The sequence below is a fragment of the Triplophysa rosa genome, linkage group LG7 (genome assembly GCF_024868665.1).
Source record: "Triplophysa rosa linkage group LG7, Trosa_1v2, whole genome shotgun sequence".
In the NCBI taxonomy this organism is placed as follows: domain Eukaryota; kingdom Metazoa; phylum Chordata; class Actinopteri; order Cypriniformes; family Nemacheilidae; genus Triplophysa; species Triplophysa rosa.
The window spans coordinates 17,482,547-17,500,997 of NC_079896.1; the positions used below are offsets into that span (position 1 = coordinate 17,482,547).

Here is an 18,451-nt window from a genome sequence, read left to right on the forward strand (position 1 = left end):
ATTTATACAAAGGTCACTTGGTGTTTTGTTGTTAAAGCGAACATACCTCTCCACAGCCACTATCCCCACCCCTGCAGCATTGTTTTTGCCAAACTTAAACGTGATAAGCTCTGGGTGCTTCTTTTTAGAAGTGATCTTCACCACAGAGTTTAAGGCCTGTCTGGACTGAATGTAAGCAAAGCCTTTGCGGGACTCAACCTCTCTCAGACAGTATATGTGTGTTGCAGTGATCAGCAGATGACTGTGGAAGACAAAACAGTTCAATAACACACAAATATCACAAACAACTATCCAAAGCAAGCTTTAACAAATCTTAATGGCTAAAAAGACCATCATAAGAAGGTTTTTCTCACTTAAATTAAATGTAATTCTATTACTCATAATTTGATTATACTTTTCACTACCTGGATTGCTTTATTTATGTAACAAAATAATGTTGCTACAACATTGTTCTAATGAGTCATTTGTGGGTAGCTGTTTCTTTTGGGGTAGTGAATTACAGACAATATCACTTTAAGTTTGTTTTAAGGCCTCTTTCTACATGAAAACATATACATTTATAATTCATACAACAAAATAATGGCCATATTGTTATATGTGATAGCATGCTTCTCTCATGTTATATTGCCAAGATATAATATCAATGAATATCAAAACCGCAATGCATGAGCACATTTTAAGCATAAACATTGTCAACTTTGTTAATATTGTTCATTCATTAAAAGCTTAGGTAGCTGCATCAGTTTAATGTATCGTGTTAAGGCAAGCACTCTCACCTTGGGAACATGTGTCCAGTCTCCTTAACCTCGTTGCATGGAATATGATGCTTTACATCTGGTTTGTTTATCCAAGTCTGAATATTGACAATCTCTTTCCTGTCATCATCCGGTACTGATGTACTGTCAATGTCATCTAAAAAACAGGAAAAGAAAACAATAAAGAAATAAAATAAAAAGAGGCAAATGTTGTACAAGGAAGACTGTTCCAAAGTTTAGGTGCTGGATAAGAAAAGGATCTACCACCTGCACTTGATTTTGAAATTCTAGATATTACCAAATGACCGGAGCCCTGAGAGCATAGTGAACGTGTAGGACTGTAATACAAGAGAAGCTCACTCGAGTACTGAGGAGCTAAACCATGTAGGGCTTTATAGGTAATCAGTACGATTTTAAAGTTAATGCGTTGCTTAATAGGTAACCAGTGCAATGTTGATAGAACTGGGCTAATATGCTCATACATTTTTGTTTGTGTAATAATTCGAGCTGCTGAGTTTTGAACTAGCTGGAGTTTTTGTAATAAGCCTACAGGACAACCACCTAATAGTGCGTAATAATAATCTAGTTTTGACGTCATGAATGCATGAATTAGCTTCTCTGCATCTGATCATGACAGCATTTGATGTACTTTAGATATTTTCTTAAGATGGTAAAATGCGGTTTTACATGTGTTGACGACATGGCTTTCAAATGACAGATTACTATCGAATAAAACGCCCAGATTTTTTGTTGACAACGAGGGTTTTATGGAACATCCGTCAATAGTTAAGCAGTATTCTTGTTTGTTACGTATTGTGGTTTGCAGTCCAATAAGTAACACTTCTGTTTTGTCTGAGATCAGCAATAAAAATTTGCTAGTCATCCAGTTTTTTATATCGACTATGCATTCCATTATTCTATTGAACTGCTGTGTTTTGTGAGGCTTCGAGGAAATATAGAGTTGAGTATCATCAGCATAGCAGTGAAAGCTAACTCCGTGTCTCTTAACTATATCTCCCAGAGGTAGCATGTATAGTGCGACAAGCAGAGGCCCTAAAACTGAGCCCTGTGTACACCGTACTGGAATTGTAATTTGCGTGACACCTCATTGTTTATTGCTACAAATTGAAAACTGTCGGATCAGTAAGATTTAAACCATTTCAAAGCTATTCCAATAATGCCGATGTAATTTTCAAGTCTATGTATGAGTGTGCTGTGGTCAATGGTGTCGACTCGAGTGCAGCGCTAAGATTTAGTAGCACCAATAACGAGATAAAGCCACGGTCAGACGCCAAAAGTAGATCATTTGTAACTGATCAAAGCAGTCTCTGTACTGTGATGTAGAGCCTGGCTTGCCAAATGTTGGATAATGTCATGTCATAAAACTTCCCCCTCACCAGAGTTTTGCAAACCTCGCTTGGGGGTCACCTAGATCCCTGAGAGTCGGCTCCAAATAGCCTGATACCTGGTGCTTCTCCAAAGTTTTATGACAATCATCTCTTCAGGGGTTCCAGAGGCCCTTTTGCTATCAGTAAGCCGTTAAAGAACATAACACATATTCCCCCATCTGAGGATAGCCACATCTGTGACAAAACTACACTAAAATGTCCTTCTCTATAAATATACATTATGTAAATATCCCTGTTATATGTTGGTGCTCTTGCCATTTTAAATCATCTGTAACTGGTAAATATGCACGTTTGATTAAGGCTTTGTTTGTATTCATACATCTGAATGAATCATGACTTAATGCAATTTAAACTTGGCATATTTGGTACCTAAATGTTTGTCTCTTGATTTCCTCCTTGTTGATATATGTTGTGTGACCATAGAACACTTTATACTCTTTATGTAATGATCTGGACTGGTATTTTGTAAAGTTACTAGGAGGTCATAAAGATGCAAATTAGCTGTTGAGTGGACAAAGAACCTCTTCCCTGCTCAACTCTGACTGGTCGATTCAAACTCAGGTGGGCATGCATCTTTCATGAAGTTAAATATCGACCCTACTCTGGAAACTGAGCTTGGTTTTTCCTCTCTACCTGCCCTCACCGGAAACTGGTTTGTGACGTCTCTTTGGAGACTGCCTTTCCCCCACTGGGGGAAAAGAAGGAACAACGGACTTCTGCTGCCTCGCACACCTGGCTGCGCCACAAGTTAAGGGGCTAACTTAGGCGCGTTGTTGAATAGTTATACTTGCTTTGACTGCTGAGCCAATGAGAACTCCGATGCCCTCTGAAAGAGAGAGAGTACTGATGGATCGGCGTGAGGAAATTCACAGAGTTCTTCCGGAGATCAGAGTGTTCAACGAAGTTTGCCAAAGTAATTTGCCGGAAAGTCAATCTCAAAGAGATGAGACAGGTATCAGGGGAGTTGAACTGCCGAGCTGAGCCAAGAATGAGTCGCAGGATACTGGTCTTAATCTCATACACGCCACGCCCTCAGCAGGTCAAAGGGACAATGTATAGCAGCCATCGGTGAGCGGGAAATTCGTTCTTTGTCTCTTTCTCTGCGCCTTATTTGCATGTTCATGGCAGGATGCCAAATTTAACTTATTAACTAAAGTTATTATAAAAAACATATGATGCACGATGGGTTCACATTCTATACATCATTGTGCAGGAAACATAAAGAGACTGATTTCGTTACTAAACATGCGAGTACATGAAGTTACAATAGGGCACACAAGAATTCATCAGACAGCCATTAACTCTAGAAAATGAATACACACAAGATATAGAACAACCTGAACATGTATAAGGTTACAGGTAGACTAATTATAGGAATAGCATGCAAGAGGAAGATATATATATACAGTTTGGACAGTTTATTGTGGCTTCTTTTAGAGAATACCCTTCCAAGGTGTGTTGTGTACTGGAAGGTCCTCTGGTGTTATCCAGGCCATCTGCTGTCTCTCAACATGGGAGAGGGCTTCATTCTCCACATGCAGTTCCTTTGAAGTTAGGGTTGAGAATTATAAACTGTCCTGCTGGGGTTGAGGTGAGATAACAGTTTGGGAGTGATGGTTAATCTTCCCTCTCCCCTCAGAACTTTGGAGCCGATAGAGTGTTCCGTTTGTCCCCTGCTGCCTCTGGAGTTTGACTTTTAGAGACAGAGGAGCTTTGCATGACCCTTTGATCCAACATGTGGTCAGGCTAAAACCCTACAGTCGAGTAGGCTCAGGACTCGCACCCTAACACACCCTTAATGGACGATACTCCTCACACCCCCCAAAAAATGGCAGGCACGTTCAATAATGGTTCACAGAGACCACACATAGGTAGTGATGCTTGTAATTTGCTCATATGCATTAACTATTTCACCAATGAGCAGCTACCTCAATGCATATAAACCTGTGGGTAGTGACTATGGGGTGTGCGTCATGGATTGAAAACCAACCCCTTCCTGTCGTCGTTATGGCCTATGGAGTATAACGCTGTGTTGTCCGAATGCATGGTGCACCAGGTGCTTGTAACAATGTGCCATCAAGGTATTCGCTTTAGTATGCTGTTCTGCGGTTTAATGAGTGACAGTGGGTTGAGACGTGAATTGCTCTTTGCGTCGTGCTGTCAAGGCTCCTACCCGTTCAGCATTACCCGTTTAATTGAGCCTAAGTCACCCATAATTGAGCCACCCATAGGTGGCTATGGTAGAGGCTAAAGAAGAATGGGCATTGTGGGCATTGCTATGAGTGCTGTGTTGTCGGATAATCGGGAAGAGCAGTCAATGTAATGGTGGCGACTTCATTGGTTCTTGGAGCCACGCTGCTGCTTTGAGCGGGGTCCAGTTGCATCATTCCTAAATTGTGGCATCCTAGTTTGTTTGAGTCTGAAGTTGTTGTTTTTTTGTTTCTTTCTTGTTAATTTTTGTGTTGTTGACAGATTATCGAGGAACAAATCTTTGGTAGTTGAAGTTATTGTATTTGTAACAAAGAGTTTGAGTTGCAGCCATAGGCAAGTGAAGTAAACACAATACTAGATAATGATCTGAAATGTCTTCGCTCCGCTAAAGAATCTTAATGTTGTAAATAATATAAGTAATTATAATGCAAGTAATATGATCATCTGGTTTATCCACGTTTCTGTCAAACAGACCACCTCTGTTATTACATCGTTAACAAAAAGTGCTTTATTAGAGAGAGCTCTAATATTTAGCAATCCGCGTCGTATCAGTTGATTATCTGTATTTTGTTCATGTTTAAATTGTTTAACATTTATTTAATTACTTTTGAGAGGTTTCCGCATTATTTTATGTTTGCTAGCCCGGGAGACAGATACAGTCTCTATTTTATGATGTTGTGGGGAGGAGATTATCGCATCTTCCAAGGTGTGAATCACTTCATGACCATTGACACAAAGTTAAGACCAACGCGAGCAGCGCAACAAAATACTATAACCCATTATAAACTGAAATTCTGTGCCTTGACGCATGCAGTGTGGTTGCACACCGAAGGAGACACGCAGCGCCATCTAGAACAGTGGTTCTCAACTCTGGCCCATCAGATCCACTTTCCTAATGATCTCAGCCCCAACCCTGATAAAAAATGTATAGCGTATCACATTAAAGTACCGCAAGAGCAATTCAAAAGCATACAGAACAGTTTGCACTTGAATCGCTCATGCGGTACTTTGATACGCCTAGCAATCTGTGTAGCCCCGCATTAAGTCATTTCATGTGTGTATTCCTGAAGGCTTCGATTACCTTGCTCAGGTGTTAAAGAGGTGTATGCGCTCGTAAGCACGATGTCAGACACTGTAATATTCTCTGGCCCCCTCACTGCTTATCGTGGTGATGAGATTTATAGCAGATTATCATCACTAAATGGCTGGTTGTCTGAGTGGTGCCTGCAGAATGATATAGTTTTTATAAATAACTGGAAGAGTTTTGAGGGCAGACCTGACCTGTTGAAACGAGATGGTCTCCATCCCTCCTGGGCTGGGACTTCCATCCTGTCTAGAAATATGGCAAAAAGTCTTAATGCTAATGCTAAAACTTGACTCGCTGGGGCCCAGGTCAGGGAGCAGACAGTATGGCTTAACCAACTGTCTGCTTGCCGTCTCACGTCGCAGAATACACAAAATGTACAACATGTAGTAATCCGTTCTCCCAAACATCACAAAATAGAGACTGTGTCTGTCCCCCGGATTAGCAAACATAAAATAATGCGTAAACCTCTTGAAAGTAATTTAATAAACGTTAAACAAACTAAACATGAACAAAATACAGATAATCAACTGTTACGACTCGGATTGCTAAATATTAGATCTCTCTCTAATAAAGCACTTTTTGTTAACGATATGATAACAGATCATAAAATAGACATGCTCTGTTTGACAGAAACATGGCTAAAACCAGATGATTATATTGCTTTAAATGAATCTGTCCCCCAAGATTATTATTATAAACACGAGCCTCGTCTAAAAGGCAGAGGGGGAGGTGTCGCAGCACTTTACAATAACTCTCTTAGCATTTCCCAGAAGTCGAACTCTAAATATAATTCTTTTGAAGTCATGGTTCTTCATGTTTCAACACCTAATACTAAAGATAAAACACTTTTTAAATTGATTCTAGCTATTGTATATAGGCCTCCAGGGCACCACACAGATTTTATTAAAGAATTTGGTGGGTTCTTATCAGAACTAGTACTGGCCGCAGATAGACTCCTTGTCGTTGGTGACTTTAACATCCACGTAGATAACGTTACAGATGCCTTAGGAATGGCTTTCAAAGACACTCTTAACTCCATGGGCATTAGTCAACATGTGTCAGGACCCACTCACCTTCGTAATCATACTTTAGATTTAATACTGTCTTACGGTATAAATGTGGACGACGTTAAAATCCTTCAGCAGAGTGAAGACATTTCGGATCATTATCTGGTATTATGTTTGCTTCACTGGCCTACGGCTGCAAATAAAACTCATTGTTACAAATATGGTAGAACAATAACTTCAACTACCAAAGATGCGTTTCTCGATAATCTGCCCGAATTGTCTCAAATCATGAGAAATAACGTTGAAGATCTTGACATTACCACTGAAAATTTTAATTCCACCTTCTCGGTAACGCTAGACAAAGTTGCTCCACTACGTTTAAAGAAGATTAAAAATGGCAGCCCCACACCGTGGTATAATGAACACACTCAGGCTCTAAAGAAAGCGGCCCGAAAAATGGAGCGCAACTTTAAGAAAACTAAATTAGAGGTATTTCGTACAGCATGGAAGGATAGTATTCGAAAATACAGGAAAGCCCTAATAACTTCTAGATCCGCCTACTTTTCATCACTAATAGAAGAAAACCAGCACAATCCTAGGTTTTTATTTAACACGGTGGCTAAATTAACAAAAAATAAATCGTCAGTGACTTCTGATCCTGTATATCAGCATAGCAGTGATGAATTTATGAACTACTTCACATATAAAATCCAAGATATTAGAGAAAAAATTATAACAATGCAATCAGAAGTGAAACCCGCTGAACAAACTAACTACAGCGCCCTTAAGGAGAAAATGCAATTATTTTATACCGTAGATCAAGATGAGCTGTCTAAAATTATTAGATCATCTAAATCAACAACATGCATACTAGACCCTATACCTACAAATCTACTGAAAGAGATGCTCCCAGAAATTATAGATCCTCTTCTTGGTATTATTAACTCATCTCTGACATTAGGACATGTGCCTAAAGCATATAAGGTGGCTGTTATAAGGCCCCTTGTCAAAAAACCCCAACTCGACCCTAGAGAACTAAGGAACTACAGGCCTATATCGAATCTACCTTTCATATCTAAAGTTCTGGAAAAAGTAGTTTCAACTCAATTATGCTCCTTCCTCCAAAGGAATGACATCAATGAAGAATTCCAGTCTGGATTTAGAGCATGTCACAGTACAGAGACTGCTTTGATCAGAGTTACAAATGATCTGCTATTGGCGTCTGACCGAGGTTGTATCTCGTTATTGGTGCTGCTAGACCTTAGTGCTGCATTCGATACCATTGACCACAGCACACTCCTACATAGACTCGAAAATTATGTCGGCATTAAGGGAATAGCTTTGAAATGGTTTAAATCTTATTTATCCGACCGTTTTCAATTTGTAGCAATAAACAATGAGGTGTCACGCAAATCGCAAGTCCAGTACGGTGTACCACAGGGCTCAGTCTTAGGGCCTCTGCTCTTCGCATTATACATGCTACCTCTAGGAGATATAATAAAGCGACACGGAGTTAGCTTTCACTGTTATGCTGATGATACTCAACTTTATATTTCTTCGAAGCCTCATGAAACACAGCAGTTCCATCGAATAATGGAATGCATAGTCAATATAAAAAACTGGATGAGTAACAACTTTTTATTACTGAACTCGGACAAAACAGAAGTGTTACTTATTGGACCGAAAACTGCTATAAGTAACAACCAAGAATACTGTTTAACTATTGACGGATGTTCCATTTGTGCAATATGGCAACCATATGCCAATGCTCTCACTGGAAGCGCCGTTGAGGGTCTCAAGACAAGAAACAAGTAAGAGTTTAACGATCTCCAGCCGGTCCGTGTTCTTTCATGAGCTGCTCGAGCCACGTTGATCTCCACTAAATTGTTTGTTTGCAATTGTGGCTACTGAATAAAGACATCCCACCTCACGAAAACTGTGAGTCCGTTCGCGACTACGTTACAAGGGTTCTCCGTCACGGTCAGTCACGTTGTTTCTGGGGAATTGTCAATATTTTGCGGGCATCAGGAAGATGCTAGTAATTTGGGCAAGAACTTAAGGGAGAGGTTGGATGTCTAGAATAGGCCTATGCACTTATCAAACCTCTGTGGAAATACTTCTTAGATTAAGATAGATGAAGTTGAATAAACTATGCACATGATTTGACATTCTATTGATTTGTGCTTATTGGTAAAATAGATACTTATAATGAAATATAAAAACTAATTTCTCAAACGACAACTTTCATGGTGATTTTAATCATTTTAACCATTATACAGCGTGGCGATAAGTTTGTACTGACTAAAATGAGACGAAAATGCATAGAAATTTAGTCGACTAAACTTGACTAAACAAAAATAGGACAAGGATGACCAAATTAGATAAAAACTAGAAAGTATATTCATCGTGGGACTAAAACAAAGACTAAAATAAAAAATAGCTGACAAAATTAACACTAGTCCTCGTGCCCACTGGAGACAACAGATTGTTCCATCGACAGGTAAATGCAGTAGAGTCGCATTACATTAACATTTAAATTTAGTCATTTAGCAGACGCTTTTATCCAAAGTTGTGGCGTAGCCACAAATGGGAAGACAAGTACATGTTGCTATATGTTAAAAGCGCTAATTTGATTTTGATTAGTTGTATTGTCCCCATATGATCTGTGTTTGCCTTTTCATGAAGTGTTTGACCTATTTTTCACTCTCGCGAGACTTACCCGTGACCCTGGTCACGTGAGGGGAGAGCGGAAGTTACTGATGTTGGTTGAGGATAAAGAGCATGGCACAGATGGATGAGGAGAAACGTTTTTTCTTCTGGTCCTAGAGATCGCTAAGGAGATGGATATATATATATATATATACTGTATATATATATATATATATATATATATACGCTATCGACAGTTTCTCTTTTGTATGCCATCTCCTGGAGGAGTATTATCGTTTGTGGAGATTTATGGATTACTTTCCCAGGAGGACTTACAATTGATGTGACGGCCATCAGCTACCGACGATTATTCTTACACATACCGGTGAGATTGATCCGAACCTTATACATACTTTGGACATTGGCCTTTTACACACACTCACTCATTCATTCCTACCCGGGTAGTAGTTGTTAATCTGTATTATAAAAGGAACTGTCATATGTATGTGTGCTTTTGAGGTCACGCTGTGTTTGATGATTTGCGTCTCGTTGTGAGGCATAATACATATAATATTTTTAACGGAACAGTGTCCCTATCTTTTGTTTGTATTTACTCTGGTGTTTATTATTACCAGGAGTGTTACAAAGTGACTTACAGAGAGTTCAGGGAGCAATAAGCAATATGTCATACAGGAGCAATAATACATTAGGTGCTAATACAAAGTTACTAGTTTCAACAAAAGCTAGACCACTACCTGTTGAGAGAAAGAGAGAGGGTTAGGTTTTTTTCCCTCATTTGTCTGTCAAGTATTGACAGAAGATATGGGTTTTAAGTAGTTTTTTGAATGTTGTGAGATATGTGGTTGACCGGACCGAGTTAGGAAGAATGTAAGGCAATACAAGACAGCAATTTAAAAGAAGGCAATACAAGACGCCGCTCGTTTGCTGAACGCAAGGTTCTTGATGGGGTGTAGGAGGGTGTGAAAGTATGCCAGTGCAGATCCAGTGATAGTCCTGTAGGCAAACATTAGTGACTTGAATCTGATATGGGCTTCAACCGATAGCCAGTGGAGAGAGATGAAAAGGGGTGTCACATGAGCCCTTTTGGGCTGTTGGAAGACGAGGCGTGCTGCTGCGTTCTGAACCAGCTGGAGTGGTTTGATAGCCTTTGCAGGAAGACCAGCAAGGAGAGCATTGCAGTAGTCCAACCTTGAGATTACCAGGGCCTGGGCAAGGAGTTGTGCCGCATGCTCAGTGAGATAGGGTCTAACATTTCTAATGTTGAATAAGGGATATCGGCATGACCGCGTTGTCTTTGCAATGTGATCATTGAAGGACAGCTGTTCATCAAATATGACTCCGAGGTTCCTGGCTGTTTTGGAAGGAGTGATTGTGGTATTGCCAAGTTGGATGGCGAGATCGTGTTGCACCGTGGGATGTGCCGGAAACACGAGTACACTGCAAAAAATGACTTTCTTACTTGGTATGTTTGTCTTGTTTCCAGTACAAATGTCTAAAAATTCTTGAATCAAGATGCATTTTCTTGATGAGCAAAACGACCCAAGAAAATAAGACAATTATTCAATATGAAATTTCAGTGAATTTGTAATTAATACAAGCAAAAAAATCTGCCAATGGGGTAAGAAAAATAATCTTGAATTTAGTGAATAAGAAAAAGGTAAACCTTAATTCAAGATTATTTTTACCCCATTGGCAGATTTTTTGCTTGTTCTAAGCAAATATTCACTGAAATTTCATATTTTTTGTCTTAAAACAAGACTTATTTTCTAAAGTCATTTTACTCATCAAGAAAATGCATCTTGATTCAATATTTTTTAGACATTTGTACTGGAAAACAAGACAAATATACCAAGTAAGAAAGTCATTTTTTGCAGTCTTGGCAGGGTTCAGCTGGAGGTGATGCTCTTTCATCCAAGATGAGATTTCTTCTAGGCAAGCGGTAATGCGAGCTGCTACAGTGGTATCGTCTGGGTGAAACGAGATGTAGATCTGGGTGTTGTCAGCATAACAGCTAGTGCATTATCTGTACAGGTTAAAAATGCGATTCAAGATTGCGCCGCTGTGTTTGGCTGGCTGTACTTCGCTTTCTCTACTTTGGATTATTCTCATCACATTTTGCTTCTCTGTGATTGAATCATGGTCTACAACCTTTGTATATGATCGACAGATGTTGCTGGATGTCAGGATTTCAGTTACCAATTTCGGCACCAAGGTAACGTGATTTTTATTCACACTATTCATCATTCCAGATGGATATTCCAGAGCACCTACGCCAGCGACCTACTGCCACCTTCCAGGTGGTAGATTAAAAGATGGAATGGCTACTTCTTCCTGCCATTTTGCATGGAGTTCATACAGTATGCATTTCTGTCACCGCTGGATTCGGCCCGCAGTTTCTACGCTTGTTAAACAAGGAATCTCTAACAGAGAACGATCCATACACACCTAGGATGGCATTACTCAATGTGCGGTCACTGGGAAATAAGATTTCTATTTTACATGATTTCTGAAACATTGACAAAAGAGGGGGAGTTAAGTCCTTTCTCCGAACTTGTTCCTCAAAACTGCTCCTTTTTAAACTCTTCGCGATCTTTTGGTCATTGGGGAGGGCTGGCTGTTGTTTTTAAAAAACCTTTCCAGGACAGCATCATTCCATCTGATATTTATACGAGTTTTGAGGTTCAAATGTCTCTAATGGTCTTGCCAAATCCAGTTTTATGTGTTCTCATATATTGACCTCCTCAGTTTAATAATGCTGTGAGTGAATTTGCTGATTTTCTGGGGATTATAGTAACGATGTACGACAAAATTTTTCTGCTTGGTGATTTTAATATTCACATCTGTTGCCCCGGTAAGCCTCTTTCTTAAGACTTTGGAAACCTTATGGATTCTTTTAGTTTTTCTCAATGGGTACAAGGCCCGACGCATATGCATGGCCCCACACCCTGGACTTGGACCTGGTTTTCTCCCATGGTTTTTCTATTACAGATATGGAGATCGGAGAATCAGGTTTTTTTCAAATATCTGATTTTCACTACTATCCTCCCTTGTCAACCAAGTACTGCATCTGCTCGGATCTGTATGACTCTCTATTTCTCTCCTACAGCATGTGAGGACTTTGCTACTATGTCCTAGGGGTTGAACGACCTCAGATTTTTTGAAGTTGACTATTATGTGATAAACGTCACATCGATGACGTCATTAATAAATAAAATAAGTGCTATGGAATGTTTTGCAAGATTTGATGGGTGTGGGCAGCAAGACATTTGTGGGTGTGGGCTGCGGGAGAATGGCAGGACTCCCGAAATATAGCTTCTAAATATATAGTATTTAAATACAAATAAACTGTTGCTCATCTATTGCACAAGAACAACAACAACAAAACTAAAGTAAAACTATTTTGAAGCGCGAGACCGGTGGTAGCGGGGCTATGCAGTAAAAGAGCAGGTGGATCCCTACAGTAGCCTAACGTTACTTCAGATCTGAAGCGTGTGTACAGACCAAACTTTCCTGACATTTACTGAACTGAAAGTGTCATGTGCACTAATACACGAAACAACAGAAAAATGTGTTGAGTTTGTTTGTGACAGCCTGTGACTTTAGAACGTCAATATATTTATTAGCCTAATGCAGTAGACGCTTTATCATAGCGGACTTACAAATGCAGCACCTCAGTGACACAGCCAATATGAGAAACATTTTTATTTATTCTGTTACTTTCATGTTTTATTAAATGGGGAACAAGTATAAAATAGCCTATAATATTGAAAGATCTACGTGTAGAAGCTATACACAGAAAAATAGGGGTACTGTTTCGGTACTCAAAGGTACATTTGCTACTATTCTCATGGAGACGTCATGAAATCATGGAAGGGATGCCCATGGAGGATGCACTCAAAAAATACCCATACTTAAGGTTGCCTGCTGGAGTAAGTATAGTGAAAACACCTGAATGTTATAGAGCAGCAATCCAATAATTGAGGAAATTGTGGAATTTAAGTCATTTCAGTTGTTGTCACTGAAAAAACATTTCTGAAAGTTAATGCAGTATATTCCATAAAGGCTACAGTGTACAGACCTAACAACATTCAATGAAGTACAATTACTTTCAGTGATACGATATGTTATGTAATGGATAATGTACAGGCATGGTTATCGCAGAAATAAGCCCTGACAGTGTGATCAGGACCCGATGCAAAGCGGAATAACAAACCTTCGAATGTCGCGACTGGCCAATCAGAATCAATCATTCCAACAAGCCGTGAAATAAATGGTAATGTTTTAATTTGTTTTCTACAGTTGTTGGATGAGGTTGACCGAATTCATCCTTCGACAAGCAACTTCTGTCATCGCTTTAGAGAGTGCTTCACCACTGTTCTGCCAAATGTTCTGAACCTTGCCAAGGGAAAATCTCACCTGACAAGATATTACACTGATGCAAGACAGGATGCCATGGCTGAAGATCTACCAGGTACTTACAGTCACATTGGTAGTACACCTGACAATCAGTGGTGTAAAGTAACGCATAGAAAACTTGTGTCACACAGATTTCAAGACATCTGCCGCCAATTTAGTTTAATCATGGAGGAGGACGAACGTGTGCGGCAGGCAGAGCGCGTATCAAACAGCGATTTTGCGCACTTCAAAGTCACTGCAGGAAAGGGACACAATACGAAGGCTCGTCCGAGATATGGAGAAATATTGAGTTCCTGTATCACTCCGTTCGCCAAATTCCATCCAAACGGCTATATCATGAGATAAAATTGTCCATCTCTCTCCAAAGTCTCTACATCAAGTGCTCTGCCCTTGTAAGTGAGTAGGGAACATATGCGATTGGTATGCATGCGAAGCAGTTTCGCAAACTGTGCATTACCCGTTATAATGTTGTAAATAACGTTCAGTTTCTTGCACAGTTCGATCGATTCGCTTAAATAAGACGTCATTAATACACCGAAAGAAGCCGCAGGGATTACTTTTATGTTGCCTCTATCTGTATTTTGAACTTTTAAAGACATGAACCTGTGGACTTGCATTTTATGAAAAACCATGGACATTTATTGTTTTATACTATTGTCTGATGTCTACTTATAACATTCGCGTGGTTTTTACATTCGAAAACATCAAAATCAATAAGTAATAGGCTATTTTCTACCCTGGTTTAGAGGCCGGCTGGAGAAACGCTCAGTTTTTAAGGGTGGGCCGCATAGAAGACTTGGAAGTAAACGCTCACTGCTATGATTGGATAGCAGCTTGCGTAGTTGACTTAGTTGGAGTCTTCTGTGAATTTGGTTAGACACGTAACATTACGCAACTTGATTTTACTCAAATTTACGGACTTATTTCCCGGATGTGATGGCAAGGCTTTGCGTATAGTTTGTATAGCCTATAGTTGTATGGTGTTTAGTGACATATGACCGTACATGTCAGCATTTAAGACCCGCGAACCGGACAGATCACCGCGATCGCGGGTCTCAAATGTTATAGTTTTCATGATAAATAAACAAACGGTAGACTCCCGGCCAAAATCACTCAGCACCAGAAATAATATCAAAACACTTCAAAACAGCCTCCATTGTTTGCAAACGGTGGATAAAACCTTGAAAAATGATATATGAGCCCGCCAAATCACAGAGATGCCGATTACAATTATTACAAATGACTAGAGGTCCCCAGGTAATACTATCAGGGCATACTCTATCAAGCGATCTCTAACAAAGCAATAGTGACACATAGTACAAATATGTTTTACTCACATAAGATTGCTGCGCCATTCCTATCGGATCCAATATTGACGGCACAGCACTGCTTATTAATTTTAGTCTCTCCGCAAAGACTTGTTCAAGGAATCCACGTTGAAATGAAGCGAACAAACGCTCAATGTTTTCCCCACATGAGCTGGAATGTCTTTAAAAATGAACTTCAACCACCCATTCCTACTGTCGGAATCCGAAGGAAGGTTATGCAGCGACTGTGTTCTTCCACAACCAGGCACTGCACAATATTCTGCGATCTTTAACGGCATGATGCTTACACTCGCTCTATCTGGTTCAGTGCAGCTTGTGTTCAATACTGTCATGCGCGAAACAGTGGGCAGGGCTCGAGAAGTAGGCGTTGATATTCTTCTGTGGAGGCGGTGTTCAACCTATCTATGTCATAGATAGGTGCATTCCAGGACCTGCCGTTCGCTGAGCTGAGCCGAACAGTTGTTATTTCAGTAACAAGGGCGTTTTCAGGTCTGACACTTACAGGATGTTCGCTTGAATATGATTCCCTCTTATATAACAAAAGCTCGGGTTAAAATTGTTGTCCTAGTTCACTGCACCTTTAACTGGAAAACTGAGCTCATGATAGACAGACAGAACAACACACTGAATGGTTATTTTGTCTGAGTTGTATCCAGTTATATGCTTTATTAGTAAGGTAAAGATCTGTTTTGTTAAAAGTAGCTATTTCATATATGAATCTCCAAATTTGATTATTAATAATTATTCCTAATTCATTAAAGCCACAATATGGAAGAATTTTGTTATGAAATATCCAAAGATCACTTGCACAGTGTGATATATTTCATGCAGTTGTGTACTTACATTATCCCAAATGTTCCCAAGAATGTGCAAATGCAGAAACCATTTGAATTTTGTTAAACTGAGTTTTCTTCAGAACATCCAATAAAGGTTATAAAATTGAATTTTATGACTGTTCTGTAAGTTATACTACATGTTACATTTGCCTGTTACTTAAAACTTGTTAAAGAATTGCTCACAAAGCCTGATGCCTCCAGTTTGAACACTCATGGAAATTATATGCCTGAATTCATAAATTGTATTTTGTGTCCTTTTTAACACCTTTACACAACCTTACTTCATTCAAAAACAATAAAACTATGAAATGGAGTTTGTTGCCTTGTGATTAGTTAGCACTACTTTTAATGTTTTGGTGAAAAATTATTATATTATTATATGGATCGTCTCTACATAAGGGGACATTTTTGTTGCTATAGGGGTAAATAAATATTCCTTTAGAGGTACAAACAAGAAGGTACAAAAATGTAACAATGTTCGAAGGTACGTTTTTGTACCCTAATAGGGTACAGCTAGGGATTTATTTAGGTACATTCCTGTACCTTGAATTTTCTGTGTGTAGTGCACTGAAAAGTTAGGCTTTACCTGCGAGTTTTTGCAGTGTCAGAACAAATCGTGAATGTTGCGGACGAAAATAGACACATTGCGAATTATGCATGCGGAAGCAGATACAAGATATTGTATATTATTGCCGGGAGTGTGACAGAATCCCGCTGAGGCTGGTGGGAATGACATCCGTCCGGCACGCTATGGAAAGCAGCAGGTCTCTTGGAAGAGTCAGCCGTCTTCTTAAAGGTACAGTGTAAAAAAAATCACATGACTCACAAGTTTGTGCAACCCCTACTATGTACAAGACAGTTGATGGATTATCAGCGACAAATTGGTCTCCAGAAACTTGTGATGTTAATGCATATTTAAATTTTTTTAACACCTGTCTAAATATTGTCAATAGCATTGCTCCTCTTAAAACTAAGCGCTCCATCAAAAAACCCACTCCCTGGTTTAATGATTCCATTCGTTTACTTAGACGTTATTGCAGGCGTGCAGAGCAGAGCATGTGAGTGGAGCGTAGCATTCGAAATATAATCGGAGCGCCGAACGGGTTTTTATCCAAAGGCCGGAGCGATCGCTCTGTCTCGCTCCGGTTCCGCTCCAATACCGCTCACACCACGAGTCTAGGGCATGCACAAATCCACCCAGAATTCACCTATGCCTTCAACATTAACAAAACTGTCAGCCTACACTTCAAAAATCGTTCGTTGTGAAGGAGAGATGTCTGGTGCAAACACAAGCATAGCAGTGGCGATCCGTGACTCCTCTTCAGGGGAAGCAGTAATGCGAAGCTCGGCAAAACATGTATTTAGCCCGTCATGTGTGTATCGCGTCATGTCAAAATACGTGCCTGCTGCAGACGCATCGAAAGGGTTTTTAATAAACGAGATGCTCGGGTTTGCTAGATACATGCTTAGTCTCATGTGTTATCAGAGTTAAGTGTTAATGCAGTGTCTTCTGAACACAAGCGTCTCTTTTATCATAAACCCTTTTGACGCGTCTGCAGCAGGCACGTATTTTGACATGATGCGTGATGCATATAGGTTCACGTGAAGCGCTGAACACGTATTTTGAATTCCAGCTTCCCCTGAAGAGGATCGAGGCACCGATCGCAGCTGAAGCATAGACTAGAATGACGTGGAATGTGCCGCAGATGCGTGCGGTGTAAACGAGGGGTAAGGCTTCAGTTGAAAACAGCAGGGGTAAGGCTTCAGTTGAAAACAGCAGGTGTAAGGCATGCAGAGGAATTTTTAATTTGAGCGAGTGTGGAGTGATTTCACCGGTCTGGTGCGACTGAGCGGTGGAGCAGGGGGCGGAAATTCTCACCGCTCAGCTCCGCTCACATGCTCTGGTGCAGAGCGCAAATGGCACAAGGACAGGCTGCAGGTCTCTTATGACATCTTACGGGATTCCCTTTCTTTCTTTCAGAAAGCTCTGCAATGTCTGCGAAATCTAAATTTCTCTCAGAAACCATTTCAGAATATAGACCAAGAGTTTTATTTTCAAATATAGATGCGGTTTTAAATCCAACTGTTTATGTTTTTCTTAATGTGTCTGAATTTTTACGTGAAAACTATGCAGCCTTGGTGTTGAGAAGATAATATGATCAAGACCACAACAACCAGCAGTTACTGATGTTTCTTCTGAAATAACTGAGTGCTCCTATACTTGGAACACGTTTGTCTCTATCTCTCTTCAGACCGGTATAGATTGTATTGATCGTCTGAAACCCACTTCTTGTCAGCATGATAGCTCTGGTCCTATTAGATCTTAGCTCAGCATTTGATATGGTTGATAACTCTATTCTTATCTCTAGACTGAAGAATTTCTTAGGCATTCAAGGTACTGTCTTAAATTGGTTTCAGTCTTATTTAAACAATAGGACGTTTTCAGTCTGCATCGGAAAACACTCTACCTCGGCAGTATCATGTGGTGTTCCCTTAAATGAGAATAAAACCGAAGTAATATTGTTTGGCCCACGTGATTTCTACGACATTGGTAATCTGGATCTTTGCAATTTAAGCCCTCATGTCACTCCTTGTGCAAAAAAACGTAGGTGTGTTATTTGATTCTAATCTTAAACTTATCTAAAACTCAAACCCATTCTATACTTCAAAAACTTTGAAATAGTCATCCATGCATTCATTACCTCACGCCTTGATTACTGCAACTCACTCTA

The 18,451-nt window shown here is 39.8% G+C and overlaps 1 protein-coding gene across 3 annotated transcripts in view; it reads right to left on the bottom strand.

Annotated features, from left to right (window-relative positions):
* The window catches only part of tbc1d23 (TBC1 domain family, member 23), a 521,932-nt gene that overhangs the window by 269,738 nt on the left and 233,743 nt on the right, over positions 1-18,451 (bottom strand). For all 3 annotated transcript variants that reach the window (XM_057337199.1, XM_057337198.1, XM_057337197.1), the window contains 2 exons: positions 777-912; positions 47-241 (listed from right to left, as the gene is read on the bottom strand). In XM_057337199.1, coding sequence (XP_057193182.1) covers positions 47-241; positions 777-912 — 331 coding nt within the window. The remainder of the gene's footprint in view (positions 1-46; positions 242-776; positions 913-18,451) is intronic.